We start from the raw sequence: 25,083 nt of genomic DNA, 5'->3' as shown, positions 1-25,083 counted from the left end.
CCTCTTAATCCAAAATATCGAGAAATACCATAAGTTACTTCCAAGTTAATTAGTACCTAAAGGTATGGTGAACTAATACATGTTTTATTATATTTATGTTTGTAAACATGTAATTGATGATATTTAATTTAGATTATCTACGAGAATGAGTTGATTCTGTTGTGAACACTGAAATATTGAAGCAACTTAAATCGAGTGAGAGTCTAATCAACATCATTCTTATAATAGTTGTTGACATGAATATGAGATGGAGAGAAGAGAAAGAGAATACTATCCCTTCTTAGAATAAAAATAAATTTTTTTTGTTAGGAGATGGTGATTTTGGTACAACATTTGATATCGAAATAAAATCAATTCACTTTGCCGCTAAAACTCCAAATGCTTCTACGATAATCAATTTTGGATAACAAAATTTCTTTAACTTTGTGCAGCCAAACAACTTCATAAAACCACCAAATCATGTTTTGCAATATTACGATTAATCAATTCTAATGTGTATCCAAACATATAAATAGGACTATGACTACTATCAGACGCTTTATTCCCTTCCGTTTTTTTATTACGCTAACCCTATAAATTATGGACAATGTTTTTTTTTTTAAATTAGTTAAATTTTGATTAAAATTATACATTTTTTTGACAAAAATTAAAATTATACATAAAATGTAAATAACGTACTGTTATATTTGTAAAAAACTTTCTTAAAAAAAAAATGTTCTATTGAAAAGGAAGAGAAATATCTACTAGCGGGGGACTTACTTACCCAATTTTGTCACGATCCAATCTCAAGTCATGACTGGCGCACATGTTAACATTAATTCATCATATATTTGGCCTAGCAAGCCTAATCCACTAAAACAAATACATTTTTCTAAAATGCAAAGCCATTGAAATTTGATAGTGTCTGAGAATGCAAATTAATCATCAAAGAAGTATATAAAATTATATCCCCATTTGCACCATATAGAAATAACAAACAATGACCAACATTCAAGATAACGTTTTTCAGTAAAATGCACGACAAGATAAGTGAAGAGAGATTATGCTTCCTGAGAAAAAATAGGATGCATTTTGATATTCTTACAAAGAAAAATTAATGCAACTTTATGCACGTTTTAGAAAAATAATTAAGACTCCTTAGTTGCTTTCTCAACCTATCAAGACTAAAACAAAAAAAGTTATGTACCACCTAAATGTAGCAATTAGAGTTTTGAACCATATAAATTTGAAAGATTACGTTAATTCCTGGGAAAAAATAGGACACACTAGCAGTGACAGTTCTTCTCAGGAGCAAAATGTAGATGCGCCCCCCCAATAATTTATGATTAAACATATGATTAATAATTTTCTTTTAGGTTCGATTGTATAGAAATGCATCTGTCATAAAACGTTGCCTCCTTGAACAAATATTCATATTTTAAGCAATTAATTTTCTGCACTTGGTCATACTCATAGGATATCATGTGTAAATAAAGAAAAAGTTCCCCAATTTAACTATTGTTCTAGTTCGTGGAGATATGTAGTTTTTAAGTATAAGTTGATTATTAATGATACAAACACACGCACGTGCGTGCATGTGTGTGTCAAATAAAATATAATTAGTCGTTGTTTTAAAAAAATCACACCAAAGATATCGTACTAGTTAGACATGAGAATCATAGTTCATTTGGTTCATCACTAATTCAACACCATATTTTTATGTTAATGGCCATGATTTTAATAACGTATTTGTTCTACATTTTGCGGGGTTAAAGAAACGAGATGCAGCACTTTCCACAAACAAATGTAGCATATGCTATATTATCAACAAACATGGTTGATTACCCTGTTATACATCAATCAATAGTCGTTGCAGCACCAGGTTCTTCATCTCTAAGATGAAATAGATAATGTTATGTATTAAAAATAGATAATGAGAGTTTGTCTTTATTTCTTGTTAAAAAAAAAAAAAAATAGATCATGAGAGATTCTATAAATTTCGACGATGCTGGATCAAAATGTTATGTATTAATTTGTTGCTAACCTTCTTGAGAAATTACTTGGGTGTTTTTACTAGCTAGGAATAACTCAAACAATAACTCTAACATCATCATTTAGTTGTGATGGTTCGTTGCTGTCTCTTTCAAATTTAACCTTACTTTAGGCATTCGTGGTTTGCATAACTAATATTTATCTTTATCCATTTTATCGCATTTACTGGGGAACGAAATCATGGATTGAAGAATTAAGACCTAAAGAAAATAGTATCACAACAATTTGTAGGTCAAATGCAAGACAATTACTTATTCACCATCCCTTTACTTCTACATTTTTTTATATCCGTTGTTATAATTTTCTTGAACTTATCTCTCCTTTTTATAACTCACCTACAAATGGTTCATTTTTATTATATCTCACTGATTGAAAAAGATCTAAAAATCTGGATCTTTTATTTGAGCAACATGAACATAGCATGATGTAAATAGGAATGTCTTGTTGTGCATGTGTGAATTTCAGAGCGACAAGATATGCATCGGTGTATTGGTCAAAATGTTGCATGCTAATAAGAACTCATTACATCATGCATACACGATGATGGCTGTAAGCGATGGATGCGTAAGGCTATCTTAGGTGATTATTATTTGCATCAATGTTGGTTTTGTATGCTGGAGATTAAAATTGTACTTGCGTTTTGATATTTGATTAACAATAGTAATAAGGGTCCGGCTAACCGGTGCCCCGGGGCACTGGTTAAGTATACCATAAAAGGGAATTATTACCATAAAATGAAACTGTTTTTGACTTTATTATAAATTAATTACACAATTTCAATGCATTAACTACTATATAATTTCCTTTTTCATATCCTTAACCAGTGCCCCGGGGGCACCGGTTACCATTTCCCTAGTAATAATAATAATATTTGATAGTTTTCACAATTGTTTAACTGTTTCTAAAGTATAGTGTCAATTAACTTTTTTTTTTTTGAGCAAAGGCTATATTAAGCCATTTCATTCATAATTAATGAGTACAAAGTAGAAGGTACAACATTAAAGATATGGGGGCTAGGATGACATAAGGAAGCTCTAGCAATACTATGAGCAACCCTATTTGCTTGCCTCCGAACATACGACACTACAAAGTCGGGTCTATTGAGCAAGAGACTCTTACATTGAAATATGAGATCACCAAATTCATTTTCGGGGATATTATTGACAGAAAGTGCATCAGGTATTGTTTTGCAATCAGTTTCAAATATGACAGCTTGCATTCCAGTTGAAATGGCCTCTTTGATAGCTTCCAACAAGCCGATGGTTTCAGCTTCCAGGACCGTAGTGGAGGCATAATAATAACCGGATTTGCCAATAATGAGAACACCTGAAGAGTTTCTGAAGCATATACCATACCCCATGATTGAGTTATTATTGAAGGAAGCGGCGTCTACATTACATTTGATTGTGCCCTCCGGCGGTTTACTCCAAGTAAGAGAGGTATTCGCATTATTCATCGGTAACTTTGCTCTTTGTATACAACTCCATTCATTAATTGTAGTCTTTGCTCGTGTAACTATGAATTCCGAGGAGTTGTCTATGTCTTCCCAAAGCTTTGAATTGCGGTTCTTCCATAGACTCCACAAGATCGTAGCTACCAAGGATTGCTGCTGCAACGACAACCTGTTCAATAAATCAAAGATCATAACAGAAAAGTTTTGTGCCGTTAAGAGCAAATTCTGAACGAGAGAGTGCAGGCCAATTTGCTTCCAACAATTTGACGCCTTGGAGCAAACGAAAAACAGATGCATATGTGATTCAGCTAAGATACCGCAACACACACAAGTTTCCTCACAAGGGATGCCTCGAGTGAGAAGATTTACTCTAGTAGGCAAGCATTGATGAGCAAGGCGCCACATGAAAGATCGAATTCGGGGTGGAATCCTCAAGTTCCAAATAGTATTCCAGCTTAGATTATTGCGGACAGGGGTGGCAGCAAGAAGTAAGTCAGAACAGATCCGATAAGCTGATTTGACAGTGTATGTACCATCCACAGTGGCTTTCCAAACTCGAATATCAGAAAGGGAACGAGCAAAAAGTGGAGTTGACAAAATGGCAGCAGCATCTGCGTCATTAAAAAGAGATTGCACCAAAGTAGTGTCCCAAGAGTTCAAGTCGGCACTGAACAAAGAATTTACCGTAAGGTCTTCTAGGTGTAGCGGCGGAGAAGTGGATGGTTTGAGAGAGGGAAGGTTGCGGATCCACGGCATACTCCACACATTAATCTTAGAACCATCTCCTATCTTCCATCTATGGCCCAAAGTAAGTAAGGATTGAGTACTCCATAAGCTCCTCCAAGTATAGCTTGGATTATGACCGAGGGTTGCATCCAAGAAGTCCCGTCTAGGGAAGTATTTAGCTTTGAGGATTCTGGTGAGTAAAGAGGAGGAGTCGGATAAGAGTTTCCAACCTTGCTTGCCGAGCATAGATAGATTGAAGGCTTCCAAATTTCGAAAGCCGAGGCCACCTAGACTTTTGTGAAGTGTGAGGTTATCCCAACGCATCCAATTGATACCTCGTCGACCATTTTTTTTGGAACCCCAATAAAATGAATTCATCATCCGCTCAAGTTCTTCACATGGCGAGGCAGGGATGAGAAAGGCTCCCATACAATAAGAAGGGATGGCTTGTGCAACAGATTTTATCAAAACTTCCTTACCGGCACGAGATAATGATCGGGCACTCCAAGACTGACATTTTTTCCATATCCGATCCTTCAAATAAGAAAAAATAGCCTTTTTGTTACGACCTACCATAGAAGGCAATCCCAAGTACTTACCGCTGCCAATATTATTGTGAACCCCGAGAGAGGCGGTAATGGAGGAAATGATGTCTTGGGGTGTGTTTGAGCTAAAATTTATGGCAGATTTCCTCATGTTAATTGCTTGACCTGAGGCACATTCGTAGCTAGCAAGAATACCTTTAAGATATTGAGCTTCTGATTCTGTAGCTTTACAAAAGAGAAAGCTATCATCTGCAAAGAGAAGGTGGCTTATGGACGGTGATGTACGACATATTCGAACTCCATGAATTTTCCCTTGAAACTCATGATTTTTAATAATGGCAGATAATCCTTCAGCACAAATAATATACAAGTATGGAGATAAAGGGCAGCCTTGTCGGAGACCCCTCCCTGGTATTATAGGACCAATACGATCACCATTAAAAATTACATGATATTCCACAGTAGATATGCACATCATCATCCAAGAGATCCATTGGGGGGCAAAACCCAACTTGCGTAATATGGCTTGCAAATAGGACCAACTGACACTATCAAAAGCTTTTGCAAATAGGTGTCAATTAACTTTTTTATTATAGGATTATGGTTGTCGAATGTATATTAGTTTTTTCCTTAGAAAAAATCACATATATAATTTGGTCGCCATCATAATTTTGTTCCCTAAAAAAAAAAAAAAGACTAAAACTTCTTAATTCAGATAATCATTTCAATTCATCTAAAAAATTATTGGGAAAAAGAATCACCAAAGTTAAAAAATTTATAATTTCACACTCTCGTATGCTAAAGAAAGATTACTATTAAAAAAAAAAAAATAGATAGATGAGAATTCCGTGGTTATATGGAATAGAAGGGGTTGAAATCCAACGTCAAAAAAAAAAAAGAAGAAGGGGTTGAAATAAGAATAAGAATAAGACAGGGGTCGGAGCGGCAGAGAAAATCTGAGTGAATAAACAAACGGAACCCTCACTTTCACTTTCACTTTCACATACCTTCGCTTCGCTTCGTTCCATCATCGAATTGAGTTGAGTAATAATCAACCTCCGACTCCAACTTCATATTTCGCACTCTAGGGTTTTATAATACCCTTTCTCCTTTATTTTGTTACTAATATTTTCCTTGCTCCTTTTGCAGTTTACTGAAACCAGATGAGTTCATCTTCCATCGACGCTTTTCCTGCAATCCAGGTAATAATCTCTTTATCTTTTACTTTCCTTTTCGCTCGCTCGCTCGCTCTTTGCGTTTATTGGATTCTTTGTCTTATTTTTTCTTTACTAAAAAAAAAAAAGAGAGAGAGAGTATATTACCACTGTAACCTTCAAGTCAAATTTTAAGCCAGGAAGATCTGGGATGGAAGTGTTAATGTAGTATATTTTTTATGCTATGATTGATCGGTTTGTTATGTCTATTGACAGGAAACTCTCCTGGAGTTTCGTGCTGGTAAAATGTCACTAGAGGGAAAAAGGGTAGTTCCTGATGCACGCAAAGGACTCGTTCACATTGCTAGGGTATGCTTCGCTTCAATATTAGTTTCATTTTCTTTTTTTTTTGCCTTGCTTTTAACATCCCTTTGAATTTGCATTGTTGAAGTTTGAGCATTATTCTTTATTATCTCAACTCAACCATGACTGCCGCTGGTTTTTAGTTGAAGTGGTTGTTTTTGTCTCAGGGTGAGGAGGGACTAGTTCATTTTCAGTGGCTTGATCGCACACTAAATGTTGTTGAAGATGTATCCTTTTTTCTTCCCAAATATATATAATTGCTGTTCATTTGAATGGCGTACGTACTATTATGTTCAGTTGAGTGATGACTCATCGTAGAATTGATAGGATTAAGAACTTGATTTGCAAAAACAGGAGATTAGAATTTGTATAGAATAGCTGGACCGATTAATTTTTTGTCTCAAATCTATTTTGATTGTTTCCCATATAGTAGTTTTCTTTGGTCTCACCCTACCTCCAACTATTTGACCGATCCAACATTTCCTCCATCTGCTCAACTCTACTATGGTGTTTCTAATGGGTCTTCTCCACACATTTCCGAATCACCTAAGACGAGTACCATCTTTTATGTCATAGCAGCTACCCCAACTTACCCTTTGAAACACACTCACTCTATATGGGTCAAATAGAATTGGTAATTAACAAATATTTCTCATTTGTTTGTGAACAAAATTTACTAGAATTATTAGTAAATGAAATTTATAGGGGCAGATTAACCTTTAGTGTTTATTTTTCATAGAAGTGCAGAGTTGTCCTTATTAACTCTCTCTCTCTCTCTCGTTGTGTGTCTATTATGGATATTGGTAGTTTCCTTATTTATAAAGATAACGTGGGCCAGTTTGTTCTAGAAAAGACAATCTTGTTTTTCCCCCTTGCAACAACACTCCTCCACTTTCCTCCTTTAGTATGTCACAATGATAAAGATAGAAAATGTTATATGTGCCTATAAAGCTATTGTTTCAGTATATTACTTGCAGGACCTATGGAAACTGTTGGGGAAGGTTTCTCTCAACTAGATAATTATAAAAAAAGCTTAATAGCTAACAAATATGGTTGTTAGAAGTGAACAAGTGTTGGGTTAATGTTTGAAATTTATTGTTTGTAAAACAGCACCACTGTACCTAAATTCACACAGAAGGCATATAAACCAAGTTAACCTTTGTAGGATACGTTCAAACAAATTTATGTGTTATTCTCTCTTCCTGCACTTTGTGAAAGTTGGAAATCATGTCATATACCACAAGTTACACGGTTTAAATATCTTGGGTCCATTCCATAGTGCTAAACAACGGAGAAATAGAAGGAGATGTAAACCATGGAATTTAAGCTGGGTGGTTAAAATAGAGGAAAGCCTCATGTGACACAAAAGTACTGCTCAAGCTGAATGGAAAATTTTATCACAGATGTTAGACCGATAATGTTGTACGAGACAGTGTTCTAGGATGTAAAGAACCAACAAGAAAATAAATTAAGCGTAGCAAAGATGAAGATGTTGAGTTGGATGTGTGGTAAAATTAGACAAGATAGGATTATAAATGACAACATTGGAGAGAGTTGGGGTAACACCTATAGTAGAAAATATTGTGGAAACTAGGCTTAGGTGGTTTGGCAATGTAAAGAGAAGACTTGTGAAGATCTAAAGATTTATAAGTTGGATAGAAATATGGTATTTGATAGAACACTATGGCATCGTTTGATCTATGTAGCCAACCCCACTTAGTAGGACAAGGCTTGGTTGTTGGTGTTGTTGTTGTCTTTATTCCTGCTCTTTCCTGACCTCTATTATTTTGACTTGGCAACTATTCTATTTTTTTAATGTATCGTATGTTATGCCAATTGAAATATTAGTTGTTCCTTCTGTATTTATTTTGATGCTTCTTGACCTAAGCCAACACAGGATCAGATAATATTTCCGAACGAGGCTATTTTTGAGCAGGTTCCACTGCTTTACTCTTAATATCTTGGGTATGATTATTTTATGGTTCTGAATATTCTGACTTCTGATTCTTGGTTTGATTAGGTTAATCAAACATCTGGAAGGGTTTACATATTGAAGTTTAATAGCGATGACAGAAAGTTCTTCTTCTGGATGCAGGTTGGTCGTATTACTGAATATCCACTTGTCTCCCTAAGTATTTTGACTTGATGATTAGTTCTTATATTTCTATTTTCTACCTGAACCTTTATTGTGTATAGGAATCTAATGCTGATAATGACTCGCAACTGTGTAGCTCTGTGAATGATTACCTCAACAGACCATTAGGTAAGTATCTCTCCTTTTGCTTTGAATTGTAAGCTTCCTTTCTATTAACGTGTAAGCCTTATGCCAGTGGACGATCCTGCAATTCTGCTTACTTAAGAATGGTTTAGAGAATTTCAGAAATAATTTCTGAATTGCTCTGCAAGTTTAATATTAATATACATCTAGAAATAAATAAAACTTGTATTTACAAGATTATAAATAAGGATGCTACTAAATTTGCACTAGTACATGAACCTACAGATGCGTGAGTCTGTTTATCAATTTCTACTTTTATTTTCAACGTACTTAAATATCACTGTGAAGTTTGAAGTAGTATTATTGTCTTAATATTAATTAATGCAAAGAAGCTAGGCTCCATGTCAATTTTTTTTTTTAGGCAAGTAGCATTTTGAAGAGAGTGAGATAGCAATTTGTTTCATTTAGTAGCTAACCAAACAACTTAGTATTGGGTACCCACGTAGAGCCGGTATGTACTTGCACTGGATAAGCACCCTGTATGGTTTTGAACAACCATTTAGGAATACTTGTGCACATTGTTGTCAAATAACGGCTAAGCATAGCAGAATTTCAACAAACTGCTATTGTTTTGCGAAATGTAATTTAGTAAAAAGTATTGTCAAATAGTGGCTATAGTAGCGTGATATCACTGCAGCGCAGCAGAATTTGAATACAATTTTATATTTCACGACCCACGACCGTTATTGACAACATTGCTTGTAAATAATTTATTTTCATGGAGCAGTTGTGTACAGTACTTAACTTACTTTTTGCAAATCTTAGAGTAACGTTTTTGTTGTGTTTTTGTTAAAAGTTTTACGTGAACATACAGAAAGTATTTCCATTTGATTATGGTGGCCCCATATTCTGTCATTAAAGTGCTAATAGTTTGATATGACTCCATATGATCTTACTCTTACACATATGTGGTTTGATGAATCCTAGATTTCGTTAAAAAATGCATATTAGGTGAAAGCCAAATATATTAGTATGGTTACGTACACAGGTGCTTAGAATATGACAGAAAATTTTGATGCTGGTAACCTTTTATTTGGTTTTGATTCATGCATAACTTTGCAACCTTTCAAAGTGACATAGGCAAATAGCTAAATGTATGGTGTTAGAGTAAAACTTTCATCTCCAGAAGTAAAGAGTAACACGCTCATTAACATTTTCTCACTAACAGAGCTCCTTGGTGAAGAAGAACCTGATGTATCCCTTCCGCTTGAAGTTTCTGAAGATACGGTTGAAGATGACATCTCATCCAGGTACTTAGTTTGGATATTCAAATGTTTTCGGACGCGTGAGCTTGCAAATTAAAATTGAGCTTTGTGATCATTCATTTAGCATGCTATTTAGTTACCAAATCCCTTACTAGTGCATTGCATATCTATTTATTTACCTGACTGGACACTAAAAGTTTGTTTTTTTGTTGGAAAGAGCTGCAAACTTGGTTGTCCCGAACTTTGGTGTGGATGCAACTAGCGATGTAACATCTTCTGGTCCAGTTAAATTGGCAGATCTCCAGAGAATATTGAGCAACATTGGACCTGCTGCAGGTAATAAGTTACATTTAGAGAGATGTTCTTTTATTCCCTTTTAACTGTGTTGAGATCTGACCTATTACTTTTTTGATGATATGCAGATAGCATTCTTGATCCTGACGAAGGTAATCACTTGGCATTGTATTCATTCCCTTGCTATCTATTAAGACTGTGTGATGGATATGTGTCAGCAGATAATATTGCAATTGCATACGATAATATTCGAATTTCAATCTACTTTTACAACTTTCTCTGTGCTCTCTAAAAATTAAAGCTGTCAACTTAATATTCAAAACTGTATCCCATGATGAGGGGCATTAGTATGCAGTTTGACGGGTTTAGATTTTTAACATCATTTTATAAAAAATATTAGCAAAAGGTTGTTCACTCTACATTGACAGTTTTCTTGCATTTAATTAGGCTTTGAACTCGGTGACATTTTGAAGCCTGATCTGATATTGCCATTGATGGAGACGTTACCATTGGAGCAGCGTCTAGCTTCCTATTTACCAGAGGTAATGTTATACCAATGTAGCGATTGACTTTTCGTATTCCTTTGTTTAGTGATTCATGTAGTATTCTATGATGTAGGGTACTTGGTCTCCAGAAGATATATTGGAGTTGTTGCAGAGCCCACCTTTCCGTCAGCAAGTAGATTCTTTTACTTATGTAAAGGCTGCTGTCCCTCCCTTTTTCTTTTTTACATTTCATTTCAGAAGATATTCGGTGTGATTATATATTTATCGCTGCAGGTACTTCGAACAGGACAGATAGATTTGTCCCAGTTTGGAATTGATCCAAGTAAATGTAAGTTTCTAGTACTTTCACACTCTTCAGCTCCACCTTAATTGTTATTGATTTTGATTGCTTGCATCTTAAACGCCAGCTGTAGTTGTTACTTCTCCAATCTAGTGTGTTGTAGGGACATCTAGAATTCCTCCCACCTTTATTCACATTTTCCATTTGGTATACGGTAGAGGCTTCAATATCACAAATTTGCTTTCTAGTACTGGAGTGGCAGTTATAAGAGAATTGCTAATGAGTACAATACTTGGATTCTTTCAAAGTTTCATGTCTTGTAGGTTTCAGGCGTGTGTAGGAAGTTGATATTTCATGTCTTTTATAAAAATAAACAAAAAATGAAGGAAAAAAGATACGAGGAATATTTTCTGAGAATTCCTACTTGGCTTATTGACATGATTATTTCATATTGCTGATTCTTTGTTTTCCCCTTGGCAGACAAGTTCACAGTTTTGTCTTTTCTGGAGGCTCTTGAGGATTCTGTCTCCAAGTCTGAGGAATCTAGGCAAGATGATCAGGAATTAATATCTCAATCTTGTACCCCAATGGATGAATCCAAGTAGCCTGGCAGGCTACTTTCATCTTTTTTCTATAGATACAAGAAACTTGGTTTTTTGTGGCAAACATATATTTCTGCTTGAAAAAGGAAAATTTAAAGGTGCTTGCTATTTAATTAAGATTTTTCAAGGCTAGAGTGAAATGATTTATTAATAAAATTCAAATCTATCGGTTTCTTCATAATCTGTATAATATCCGATGTCTCTCAGAAGGTTATGGGATCAGAAGTGCACTTTGACTATATGTCGAGTTGCCATCCGGAGTTATACCAGTTAAAGAATTATATTGATCTACTAAAGTATCAGTTTAAACTGCTGATGTTATCATTGCATTTTATTGTTTACACTATATTGAGAAGAAAACAAATTAAGTTTTGCATTGAAAAAAATGTAGACACATAATGTTTTAAAAGAATTGCACCATTTACTTTACAAGCTAGTTTTATTTTATAAAAATGTGTTATGTCCAATATGGAAAGAGCTATGTTATTTGAACAATCTTTTCTTGTGACAACTTGTTTGACAACCAAATTATACAAAGAAATTTAGATAGTGGCACAAAAATCAAAGCAATAGAGAGATAAAGTGGAAGGACAATGTGAGTATGAGAGATAAAGTTGTCACAAGTAGAAGGACAATGTGAGTATGAGAGATAAAGTTGTCATAAAAGTTGTCAAATAACAGTTGTTCAAATATCATTTCTTATATGAAAAACCCGATAGATTTGAATTTATCGTCATGATACTCAAGATCTAGTGTTGAGTGGGTCCAAGAGAGTGCATTGAATTTTTTTGAAGTTTCATTTTGAAAAAGAGAAAATCATTGAAAAGTTATAAACAGTGATATTCTCTCCCTTACGATTGATTTTTTGTGGTGTCCGGGATTCGAATCCAGACTTTGTATATATTATGCATTGTCTTTGCCAACTAAGTTAAGTTCACGGGACTCTTACGATTGGTTTTGTAAGAATGGGATAGGTCTATTACCAAAATTTATTCTTATTTAGTATAAAATGACATAGTTTCAGAAACAAATATTTGAAATGTGACAAAATTATGATATATAGGCGATTTATACTCTCCTTTCAAATGTGACCAATATTGCCCATCAAATGTAAAATAAGACAACAATTTATACTCTCTCTCCTTTCTTAACCATATCTACAAGAGAAAAATTGTCCTTAAATATAAAACTATTTAAAAATTTATAGATTAATTTATTACGTCTTTTCGAAATGCACCATTTATTACATCTAACAATTTTTTTATTTATAATAGTGATTAGAGGATAAATTTGTATTACCATTATTTATAATAGTGATTAATCACTATTTATATCCTCTAATCACCATTTACAATAGTGATTAGAGGATAAAAATGGTAATAGTGATTAGAGGATAAATTCAAATACTATTTATATCATCTAATCACTATTTATAAAGAAGCACATTTCATACAAATTTATCCTCTAATCACTATTTATAATAGTGATTAGAGGATACAAATTTATACTTACGTCTTTTCTAACAATTTTTTTAAATGCATGTGATTTTTGTTACATGTTCTTATAAAAATGGTCGACGGAAGTATTTACATCCTCTAATCACTATTATAAATAAAAATACATTTTTTAGGTTTATTAAATAAACGATGTATGTAGTCTATAATATATATCATATTTATTTTTTTTAAAAGTATATGGACATATTCATTACTTATTCAATAGACTTAAAAATAGATTTTTTTTTTATTATAATATTTTATTATAATACTCCCTCCGGTCCTATTTACAAGAGAAAGTTGACTTTTTAGATACATTAAATAATGTATGTATCTAGTCAAGAACCTAAACCAAATACATAAATTATTTAATATATATAAAAAGTAAATTGCCTTTTGTAAATAGGACCGGAGGGAGTAACTGATTGTTAGAAAGGTATTTTATTATAATAACTTAGCAATCTGAAATTAACATAAATAAATAAAATCTGATAAAAAAGTAGTTGAGAATGGTGGTTGTCTCCTCACTTTTGCTTTAGAAAGGTAATGCCCGCCATTTACTCACTCCATCGCTGCCTGGAACACGCACGATAGGTATTCATTCCTCTCTTCACTTCTCACTTTCATTCTTCTCTTCTTTTCACTTTTTTTTGTTACTCGATATTGTTAATTTTTTATGGCGAAATCAGCTTCTGTTTAGTGTTTTTTCAATTATGTTTTTGTATAGTGTCTAATGAGGCATTGATTTATCCATTATAAACCACCAAATTAATCTCTTATATACTCTCATAAATGACTTATATGATTCAAATTTAACAAAGTCATTAACTTTTCTGCAATATTTCAATGACCTATTTGAGAGTGTTTTACAAAGTCAGGGATTAGTTTGGTGGTTTACTCTTGATTTATTCGTGGGAAGATTTTTATTTTTCTTTTTTCCTATGTAGTTCAGAAAAGTAATGGTCAAGAATCAAAGACTCGATTCTTTTTTGAAGAGGAAACTTGCTCAGCAAGATGAGGACAATATAGCTTCCACCTCTGAACCCGAAAAACCACAAATTAAAGAAAATGAGAAGCAACTTTCCAAGGTTCGTAGAGTTGCATGTGATGAGTTTGAGAAGGAGAATCAAGATGGGAATAATGACAATGCTATTGATGTGCCAAGCTTAGATCAAATTATGAAGAATCAAGAATGTATTCTTCAAACTTCAATTGGCATTGTTCTTTATCTAACATTTCAAGATCACGCTATTTGTGGTGGTGATGGAGAAACCACCGAAGAAAGATATGAAGATGTTTTCAGTTCAATGGCAATACTCAATGCATCATTTAATGATGAGTTTTCCCAAGCCATGTTGAAAAATGGCCCATATCTTGACAAGTGTGCCTCACTTCAATTTCGAAAAGAGATCTTGCAAGTTGTTTCTAGTCAAGTGAAAAACCATATCCGTGAGGAAATTGGTGATTCCAAATTTTGTATAGTTGTTGATGGAGCTCTTGATAAATCAGGAAAGGAACAAATGGCCCTTGTTTTGAGATTTGTTGATAAAAATGGGTTTATACAAGAGCGGTTGTTTGATATTGTGCATGTTAAAGACATTAATTTTGAGGCATCAGCTCTTAAGGAACAAGTTTGTGCTATACTTTCTCAGCATAATCTTGATGTTTCTAACATTCGTGGTCAAGGGTATGATGGTACCTGCGAAATGAGAGAACAATGGAATGGTTTACATGCACCATTTTTGAATGAATGTCCTTCTGCATACCATATGCATTGTTTTGCTCATAAGTTGCAGCCTGCCTTGGTTTGTGCATCGTCAGAAGTTATTCCAATTTACCAGTTCTTTTCTGAATTGAATTCTATTGTAGATTTTTTCTCTTCTTGTAGTAACCCCCATGATGAGTTACTTGCTGCCAAGTTAAATGAAATTGCACATTTGCTAGAGATCAATGAGCTTGAAACCAGCGAAGGGGAGAATTTTACTTTGCAAACTCGTTCGAGGTCACATTTTCCTTCTATTTGTAGCTTGATAAACATGTATGGTGAAACTTGTTCTCTTTTAGAAAAACTGACCAATGATGGTTCAACTTATTGTCAAAGTGGGGATGCTTCTATTGCTTTCGATAACTTGACTGCATTTGAGTTTGTATTGATCTTGCATTTAATGAGAAATATTATGGGGATAACTGATATTCTTTGTCAAGCTTTACAACAACAAAATCCAAATGTTGTTAATGTCAAGCATATAGTTCGTTCTACCAAAGTGCTGCTTCAAAACATGAGACAAAATGGCTGGAGTAAGTTGTTAAAAAGTGTGACATGTTTTTGTGATAAAAATGGTATTGAGGTTCCTCAATTGAAAGCTCCGTATGTAGCCAGACCTGCATGGCGCTCTAATCACCAAAAGGATCACATCACAATAGAACATTATTACAGGGAAGAAGTGTTTTCCATTGCCATTGACAAACAATTACAAGAGTTGAATAGCAGGTTTAGCGACCAAGCAATGGAGTTGTTAACCCTAAGTTGTGCCTTGGTTCCTAAGGATACTTACAAAGCTTTTAACATTGATCATCTTTGCACTCTTGTAGAAAAATATTATCCCATGGATTTCAATGAGCAGGAGATGCTTAATTTACGATGTCAACTTCAGCATTTCATTATTGATGCTCGTCAAGATTCAAAATTGAAGAATTTATCAACTATCCAAGAATTGTGTACATGTTTGGCAGCAACAAAAAAGTCAGAAGTTTACTGTCTGATTGACAAATTACTCCGTCTTATCATGACTCTTCCCGTTTTTACTGCTACAACCGAAAGATCTTTTTCAGGAATGGAAATTTTCAAGAGTATGTTGCGGAACATGAGTGAAGATGCTTTTCTAGCAGACGGCGTGATAATTTACATTGAAAAGGAGATTGCTAAAGGTTTTACTTTTAATTCAATTATTCATGATCTCGAGTCACTCAAAGAGCACAATGACTCACAACCGTGTAGCTCTGTAAATGATTGCAGTACCAGACCATCAGGTAACTCTATCTCTGCTTTTGATTTGAATTGTAAAAGTATTGAGCTTCCTTTCAGTTAGCTTAAACCTTATGTCACTGGACATTCCTGCAATTCTGCTCACTTGAGAAAGATTTATAGAATTTCAGAGAAGCAGTTTTATTAGTTGCTTCATGGGATTGATCAAGAAGTTTGATATTAATATACATCTAGATAATTAGATGCTACTTCTTATTGACATTGACTTACAGATACACGAATCTGATTATCAATTTATACTGGTATTTTAAACATACTTAAATGTCGTTGTGAAACTGTTTTCTTTTTATCATACGCGAAAGCAAAGAAGCAAGGACAACATTTTTTTCGTATCTATTTTTAAATATTGTTCTGAAATAAAGGAAGTAGCATTTTGAAGAGAGTGAAGTTGCATTTTGTTTCATTTTAGTTGCAAACCCAACAACTTAGCAACGAATCCTGGTGTTTTGCAAGCACTGTTTTGTACTCTAGTGATAAGTTTGTATTAGGTGCATAGTGAACATGTAGTGGCACTGGATATTTCATTGAGCGCATAAGGAATTAACGGCATCCATACTTTTTGTTGATTTGGACTTTTGTTTTTGTTCAGTGTGTTATTAGTTTTATCGGAACATACAATACAAAAGACATTCCTCATTGATTATGTTTGGTTGTTTCATCTTGTTGATTATGATAGCTCGCATATTTTCACATTTAGGATCAGTAGTCTGAGATGACTCCATATAATCCTACACATACGAAGTTTAATGAATCTTAAATTTCATGAATCACTGCATATTAGGTAAATCGTAAAACCATGATTAATTATGTAGAGCAGAAGATGTGTTTAGAATGTTGCAGATTTTTTTTTTGGAAGTTTGCAACCTATTTTTCGGTTTCGACTCCTGCATAAGTTCATAGTTGTTTCAAAGTGACATAGGCAAATCGCCAAATCAAAATGTATGGTGTGTATGAAATTTTATTACTAAAAATAAAGGGTAACTGTTTATTCACTAGCAGAATTACTCGGCAAAGAAGAATCTGATGGATACCTTCCGCTTCAAGTTGCTGAAGATATGATTGAGGATGACATCTCATCTAGGTATTGATTTTGGATATTCAGATGCATGCTCATGTGTCTTCTGTGTTTACTCAATCTTTCGATCTTCTCACTCTACCATCTATTTGTTATACTTCCCATTTGACTCATTTGCTAGATATAATACGACCTTTCTGTTAGAGATAGTGCACTAACCAAATATAATAACACGGTACCTCTTTGTAAGAAGTCATTAGATATGGGTTTATAATTTAGGCTTAAATATGTGTCCAGTCCCTGCAAATAGGCCGCAGTTGAATTTTAGTCCCTGTACTTACTAATCCTCCCAATTTACCACTGCAAATATTAATCACTTATAATTTGGTCCTAATCACGTTTTTTTGATGAGGTGGACCCTGATTAGCAACGTGGCGCCTACGTGTCAAGTGGTGACTGGGTATGAGTGATGCAACGTCAGCAGAACAAACATGAAAGGTCATTTTTGCCCTTAATGAGAAAGCCTACGCTGAAAAGACGGTTTTACCCCTGTCTTCATCTTCTTCTCATTCCTATTCTTCTTATTGGATCAGCAACTCTCCTCTCTTCTTCTCCCAATGAAACCAACGACACCCCCCCCCCCAACCACCACCACCATCGTTACTAACTATTCATCAATCCCTAATATGTGATTGTTGAATTCAACCTAATTCCCTAATCTGCGAGATATATTGCTGAATTGAGTCTATTTCGATTTGGGTTTTTAGTTTAATCTTATGAAAGGTTGCAGAAAATTGAATTGAAATCGATAGATCTTTTGGATTTCAAACATCAGTTGAAATGGCTCAGCAAGCAATCAGTGCTGCTCACTCGTCGGCGCCACCGTCCAACTTGAATCCAGCGATGAATACGCCGGACATGTTGGTGTCGGAGCTCATGTCTATCTCTCCGCCGTCCTCGAGTATCTCGCTGTCGAGGTTTGTTTCTTTTCTCCAATTATTATCATGGCGTAACCGCACAATTTAAAACATGATTCTAATGTTACTTTTTGCAGTTTCTCCCATCTTACGTTTCAATTTTGAAGTTGGAAATGTGAATGGAATGTGTGAACAATGAAAAGAAAATTTTGAAATGTTAATGGAATGTTGTGAAAAGGAAAAGAAAAACAATGGCACCCACCACGTAACAATATACTAATTCAATCGATTTGTCTTTGTTTTTAAGGAGTTTCTATGAATTTCATAATTGAAAGTTAGAAACTCAATTTTTTGTTGATTAGGTTTTGGAATTGGCTGGAAATAGGATTGTTCCATGGCACATTCAGCTTGCTGTTAAGAATGATGAGGAACTCGGCAAACTTTTCTCAGCTTTTGAACTCTGGATTTTTCCTCTTCTTTCTTTTCTAATATTCATGTGTTTGTTTGTGAATTTATGTTTATGATTTTGGTTTTTGGAAGTAAAGGACAATTGGGAAAGCCATTTTTTTCTACTGGTTTTTGAAGAGAGGGAGGGAGAAGGAAGAAGAAAGGGGTATTATTGTCTTTTCACACAAAATTGAAGTTATTGAGGGCAAAAAAGTCATTTCAAATGTGTCTTGCTGACGTGTCTTGAGTCATACCCAGTCACTAGTAGCCACATAAGCGCCACGTTGCTAATCAGCGTCCACCTCATCAAAAAAACGTGATTAGGACCAAATTATAAGTGATTAATATTTGCAGTGGCAAATTGGGAGGATTAGTAAGTACAGGGCCTAAAATTCAACTGCGGCTTATTTGCAGGGACTGGACACATATTTAAGCCTATAATTTATATCCTTTTTTCGTGTGCCTCAGATTGATTCAAAACAGAATCATCAAGGCATTGCTATGAATCATGTAACTTTGCCTTTTGTAGGCAAAATGTCAGTTGAAAACAGAATAATCGTTACTCAAGCTTAGATTCAATGTCAGGTAGATCTGGCAAGGATAAATCCTGCTATAAAACTTCTCTTAGGCTTTGTTTGCGAGTTTTGAGGGGAAGGAAAGGAAAGGCTAAGGAGGGGAAGGGAAGGAAAGGGAGGGAAGGGAGAAAGGAGGGAAAACCTTCCCCTTGTTTGTGAGTTAAAAAACCAACAAGGAAAGGAAATGGAGGGCTTATGTTATAATTTTACTATTTTACCCTTTTTTCTCTTAAAAACAATACATTGTCTTCATCTTCTTCTCATTCCTATTCTTCTTATTGGATCAGCAACTCTCCTCTCTTCTTCTCCCAATGAAACCAACGACACCCCCCCCCCCCCCCAACCACCACCACCATCGTTACTAACTATTCATCAATCCCTAATATGTGATTGTTGAATTCAACCTAATTCCCTAATCTGCGAGATATATTGCTGAATTGAGTCTATTTCGATTTGGGTTTTTAGTTTAATCTTATGAAAGGTTGCAGAAAATTGAATTGAAATCGATAGATCTTTTGGATTTCAAACATCAGTTGAAATGGCTCAGCAAGCAATCAGTGCTGCTCACTCGTCGGCGCCACCGTCCAACTTGAATCCAGCGATGAATACGCCGGACATGTTGGTGTCGGAGCTCATGTCTATCTCTCCGCCGTCCTCGAGTATCTCGCTGTCGAGGTTTGTTTCTTTTCTCCAATTATTATCATGGCGTAACCGCACAATTTAAAACATGATTCTAATGTTACTTTTTGCAGTTTCTCCCATCTTACGTTTCAATTTTGAAGTTGGAAATGTGAATGGAATGTGTGAACAATGAAAAGAAAATTTTGAAATGTTAATGGAATGTTGTGAAAAGGAAAAGAAAAACAATGGCACCCACCACGTAACAATATACTAATTCAATCGATTTGTCTTTGTTTTTAAGGAGTTTCTATGAATTTCATAATTGAAAGTTAGAAACTCAATTTTTTGTTGATTAGGTTTTGGAATTGGCTGGAAATAGGATTGTTCCATGGCACATTCAGCTTGCTGTTAAGAATGATGAGGAACTCGGCAAACTTTTCTCAGCTTTTGAACTCTGGATTTTTCCTCTTCTTTCTTTTCTAATATTCATGTGTTTGTTTGTGAATTTATGTTTATGATTTTGGTTTTTGGAAGTAAAGGACAATTGGGAAAGCCATTTTTTTCTACTGGTTTTTGAAGAGAGGGAGGGAGAAGGAAGAAGAAAGGGGTATTATTGTCTTTTCACACAAAATTGAAGTTATTGAGGGCAAAAAAGTCATTTCAAATGTGTCTTGCTGACGTGTCTTGAGTCATACCCAGTCACCAGTAGCCACATAAGCGCCACGTTGCTAATCAGCGTCCACCTCATCAAAAAAACGTGATTAGGACCAAATTATAAGTGATTAATATTTGCAGTGGCAAATTGGGAGGATTAGTAAGTACAGGGCCTAAAATTCAACTGCGGCTTATTTGCAGGGACTGGACACATATTTAAGCCTATAATTTATATCCTTTTTTCGTGTGCCTCAGATTGATTCAAAACAGAATCATCAAGGCATTGCTATGAATCATGTAACTTTGCCTTTTGTAGGCAAAATGTCAGTTGAAAACAGAATAATCGTTACTCAAGCTTAGATTCAATGTCAGGTAGATCTGGCAAGGATAAATCCTGCTATAAAACTTCTCTTAGGCTTTGTTTGCGAGTTTTGAGGGGAAGGAAAGGAAAGGCTAAGGAGGGGAAGGGAAGGAAAGGGAGGGAAGGGAGAAAGGAGGGAAAACCTTCCCCTTGTTTGTGAGTTAAAAAACCAACAAGGAAAGGAAATGGAGGGCTTATGTTATAATTTTACTATTTTACCCTTTTTTCTCTTAAAAACAATACATTGTGTTCTACTTTGTAATTTATCTTGAAATTAATTAAAAACAACTTATCTCATAAAAAATAAATTATTACGATCTATTTTTAAAAAACAGCTTATTTATAAAAATAAAAATAAAAAGCTTATTACGATCTCTTTTTTAAAAAACAGCTTATTCAAAACAACTTATTTATACAAAACAACTTATTACGATATCTTTTTCAAAAAACAACTTATTCAAAACAACTTATTTATACAAAACAACTTATTACGATCTCTTTTCAAAAAACAACTTATTCAAAATAGCTTATTTATGCAAAACAACTTATTACGACCTCTTTTTCAAAAACAACTTATTTATCCAAAACAACTTATTACCATCTCTTTTTTAAAAAACAAGTTATTCAAAACAGCTTATTTATACAAAACAGCTTAATACGATCTCTTTTTCAAAAACAACTTATTCAAAACAGCTTATTTATACAAAACTGCTTAATACACTCTCTTTTTCAAAAAACAACTTATTCAAAACAGCTTATTTATCCAAAACAGCTTATTACAACCTCTTTTCAAAAAATAGCTTATTCAAAACAGCTTATTTATGCAAAACAGCTTATTACCACGTCTTTTTCAAAAACAGCTTATTCAAAACAACTTATTTATCCAAAACAACTTATTACAACCTCTTTTCAAAAAACAGCTTATTCAAAACAGCTTATTTATGCAAATCAACTTTTAACGACCTCTTTTTCAAAATCATCTTATTCAAAACAGCTTATTCATCCAAAAACAGCTTATTACGACCTCTTTTTCAATAACAACTTATCGAAAACAGCTTATTCATCCAAAACAGCTTATTACAATCTCTTTTTCAAAAACAACCTATTCAAAACAACTTATTTATCCAAACAACTTATTATGACCTCTTTTCAAAAAAACAGCTTATTCAAAACAGCTTATTTATGCAAAACAACTTATTACGATCTCTTTTCAAAAAACAACTTATTCAAAACAACTTATTTATGCAAAACAACTTATTACGACCTCTTTTTCAAAAACTAATTATTCAAAACAACTTATTTATCCAACCACGTTTTGAAAAAGAGATTGTAATAAGCTCTTTTGGATGAATAAGCTGTTTTCAATAAGCTGTTTTTGAAAAAGAGGTCGTCATAAGCTGATTTGGATGAATAAGCTGTTTTGAATAAGCTGATTTTGAAAAAGAGGTCGTTAAAAGCTGATTTGCATAAATAAGCTGTTTTGAATAAGCTGTTTTTTGAAAAGAGGTTGTAATAAGCTGTTTTGGATAAATAAGCTGTTTTGAATAAGCTGTTTTTGAAAAAGACGTGGTAATAAGCTGTTTTGAATAAGCTGTTTTTTTGAAAAGAGGTCGTAATAAGCTGTTTTGGATAAATAAGCTGTTTTGAATAAGTTGTTTCTGAAAAAGAGATTGTAATAAGCTGTTTTGGATGAATAAGCTGTTTTTTATAAGTTGTTTTTGAAAAAGAGGTCGTCATAAGCTGGTTTGGATGAATAAGTTGTTTTGAACAAGTTGATTTTGAAAAAGAGGTCGTTAAAAGTTGATTTGCATAAATAAGCGGTTTTGAATAAGCTGATTTTTGAAAATAGATCGTATTAAGCTAATTTGTATAAATAAGTTGTTTTGAATAAGTTGTTTTTTGAAAAAGAGATCGTATTAAGCTGTTTTGTATAAATAAGCTGTTTTGAATAAGTTGTTTTTGAAAAAGAGATTGTAATAAGCTGTTTTGGATAAGTTGTTTTTGAAAAAGAGATTGTAATAAGCTGTTTTGGATGAATAAGCTATTTTCAATAAGCTGTTTTTGAAAAAGAGGTCGTAATAAGCTGTTTTGAATAAGCTGATTTTGAAAAAGAGGTCGTAATAAGCTGTTTTGGATGAATAAGCTGTTTTGAATAAGCTGATTTTGAAAAAGAGGTCGTTAAAAGCTGATTTGCATAAATAAGCTGTTTTCAATAAGCTGTTTTTGAAAAAGAGGTCGTAATAAGCTGTTTTGGATGAATAAGCTATTTTGAATAAGCTGTTTTTGAAAAAGACGTGGTAATAAGCTGTTTTGCATAAATAAGTTGTTTTGAATAAGTTGTTTTTTGAAAAGAGGTCGTAATAAGCTGTTTTGGATAAATAAGCTGTTTTGAATAAGTTGTTTTTGAAAAAGACGTGGTAATAAGCTATTTTGCATAAATATGCTGTTTTGAATAAGCTGTTTTTTGAAAATAGGTTGTAATAAGCTGTTTTGGATAAATAAGCTGTTTTGAATAAGTTGTTTTTGAAAAAGAGATTGTAATAAGCTGTTTTGGATGAATAAGTTGTTTTCATTAAGTTGTTTTTTGAAAAAGAGATCGTAATAAGCTGTTTTTGATGAATAAGTTGTTTTGAATAAGCTGATTTTGAAAAAGAGGTCGTTAAAAGCTAATTTGCATAAATAAGTTGTTTTTTGAAAAGAGGTTGTAATAAGCTGTTTTTGATATATAAGCTGTTTAGAAAAAGTTGTTTTGAAAAGAGATCGTAATAATTAGGTTATATTTAAAATTGTCAATTTAAATTATTATGAGGGCAAAATTGTCAATTTATATGCTTAACCCCCCAAAACCCCCCAATTTGGGGGAACTTTAAAATTGAACAAATGAAGCCCTTCTAAACCCCCCAAAACCTTTCCCTTGTTTTTTAAAACTCGCAAACAAGGGTTTACCTCTCCATAAGCCTTTCCTTCCCCTCCCTTCCCCTCCAAAACCCAACTCGCAAACAAAGCCTTAAGAGTAGAACTAACCTGAATGCCATGTTTTAAACTATTTTCCACTACCAATTGTATCATCTTGGTCAGCCAATGTATCAAACACCAAACAGCGCATGATTTTAAGCAAGTAGATTCATTTGCTTATGTAAGACTCTCTGTGTGTGTGCAGTAGCTCAACTGGTTTGAGCTAAGGGATTAATGATCCAGGGTTCAAGTCCTGGCAAGGAGAAAAATACTAACATAACAATTAACATACATTAACATACATTAAAAAAAAACAACTTATGTAAGACTGTGGCATTTCACTTTTCTTTGTTACATTTCATTTCAGCAGATAAGTGTTCATATTTTTGTTTATTGCTACAGGTACTTTGTAAAGGACATATAGCTTTGTCTCGGTTTGGTATTGATCTAAGTAAATGTAAGTATGTAGTGTTTTAACACTCTTTAGCCTTTGCTTTAATTATTATTGATTTTGATGAATGTATATTTAGTGATGCAAGCTTTAGTTGTTTCTTCTCCAATTTAGGGTGTTGTAGGATATGTTGTATTCGGTATGATAGAATAAGATTGTACAATATAAAGTGAGTTCTTCTGAGATAGCTTAATCATATAGTGGCATTTATAAGGGAAATGATACTGATCACAATAATTGGATTGTTTCAAACTTCTGCTCATGTGTTTTAGAATAAGGAAACAAGAAAGTAAAGAAAAAAAGATACAAGGAACTACTTTCTGCATATTGGCTTTTATTATTTAATATTGCTTATTCAATTTTCCTCCTTTGCAGACAAGTTCACGGTTTTGTCTTTTGTCGAGGCTCTTGAGGGTTCTGTTTCCAAGTCTGAGGAATTCAGACAAGATTATCAGGATTTAAGATCTTAGTCTCGTAACCATAATTGGCAATTTGACATTATGGATGAGTTTCAGTAGCGTGGCTCTATTGGCATCTCTTTTTTCACTATTGCTTATACAGATACAAGAAACTGTTTTCTTTTTGTTGTTGTTGTTGTGGCTATTTTTCAAACAAAAGTTTAATGGTTTTAATTTAATTGAGATCTTTGATGGCTATGGATTGAAGTACATGATTAATAAAATCCAAACCCATAATTTTATATCATAATCTGCATGACCGTGTCTCAGAAGGTTAGAAGCTCGGAAGCATATAGTGAGTTGGTGACAATATGTTGTGTTAGTATCTCCTACCTAGCTTTTCTCATATAGTGAGTACATGATTACTAAAATCCAAACCATCATTGATGGCATTTGCACCCATACATATCGAGTACCCACAAAAAATACTCACGATGGACAGGGTAAAAACTCACATTATCCACTTAATTTTGAGGGTAAATTGTCCGCAGAAAATATACACAATATTGTCGAAAATAATATAACACCCATTTAAACTATTTTTCAAGTCACATATTTAACGTGTTTAATCTATTTATTAATTTTTGTTTTGGCACAATTGGACCAAAGTATCGTCTACCCTTGAATTCAGATTTGATGATCGAGTAAAA

At 33.8% G+C, this 25,083-nt stretch overlaps 2 protein-coding genes and 2 long non-coding RNA genes across 6 annotated transcripts; all 4 read left to right on the top strand.

Annotated features, from left to right (window-relative positions):
- The first annotated feature begins 5,702 nt into the window (after positions 1-5,702).
- On the top strand, positions 5,703-11,746 carry RPN13 (regulatory particle non-ATPase 13). Of its 2 annotated transcripts, none has more exons than XM_085706279.1 (14): positions 5,703-5,794; positions 5,905-5,957; positions 6,186-6,278; positions 6,440-6,499; positions 8,170-8,208; positions 8,293-8,367; positions 8,469-8,535; positions 9,719-9,800; positions 9,973-10,091; positions 10,178-10,201; positions 10,497-10,591; positions 10,668-10,745; positions 10,829-10,883; positions 11,316-11,746. In XM_085706279.1, the coding sequence occupies exons 2-14, from the start codon at positions 5,919-5,921 to the stop codon at positions 11,438-11,440; spliced, it is 951 nt and encodes a 316-aa protein (XP_085562405.1). In that variant the 5' UTR covers positions 5,703-5,794; positions 5,905-5,918; the 3' UTR covers positions 11,441-11,746. The 2 variants fall into 2 exon arrangements, with proteins under 2 accessions (XP_085562405.1, XP_085562403.1); XM_085706277.1 differs by having other exon boundaries at positions 5,703-5,797; positions 5,907-5,957.
- A 1,619-nt stretch (positions 11,747-13,365) lies between these two features.
- Positions 13,366-24,631, top strand: LOC146934389 (uncharacterized). 2 transcript variants are annotated; one of them, XM_085706275.1, is made up of 5 exons: positions 13,366-13,527; positions 13,881-15,963; positions 16,979-17,060; positions 23,927-23,981; positions 24,351-24,631. In XM_085706275.1, the coding sequence occupies exons 2-4, from the start codon at positions 13,893-13,895 to the stop codon at positions 23,946-23,948; spliced, it is 2,175 nt and encodes a 724-aa protein (XP_085562401.1). In that variant the 5' UTR covers positions 13,366-13,527; positions 13,881-13,892; the 3' UTR covers positions 23,949-23,981; positions 24,351-24,631. The 2 variants fall into 2 exon arrangements, with proteins under 2 accessions (XP_085562401.1, XP_085562402.1); XM_085706276.1 differs by having other exon boundaries at positions 13,401-13,527; positions 13,886-15,963.
- On the top strand, positions 17,785-18,455 carry LOC146934391 (uncharacterized). Its single transcript, XR_015007752.1, has 2 exons — positions 17,785-17,971; positions 18,274-18,455. It is a non-coding gene; the product is annotated as an uncharacterized LOC146934391 (long non-coding RNA).
- LOC146934390 (uncharacterized) lies at positions 19,180-20,092 on the top strand. Its single transcript, XR_015007751.1, has 2 exons — positions 19,180-19,608; positions 19,911-20,092. It is a non-coding gene; the product is annotated as an uncharacterized LOC146934390 (long non-coding RNA).
- Positions 24,632-25,083: the final 452 nt, after the last annotated feature.

This window comes from Medicago sativa, chromosome 4, assembly GCF_051527215.1.
Source record: "Medicago sativa cultivar Bolivia chromosome 4, Bolivia_mono, whole genome shotgun sequence".
Lineage (NCBI taxonomy): Eukaryota > Viridiplantae > Streptophyta > Magnoliopsida > Fabales > Fabaceae > Medicago > Medicago sativa.
The sequence above is the reverse complement of the archived record's forward strand: the minus strand, read 5'-3'. Positions and strand labels throughout refer to the sequence as shown.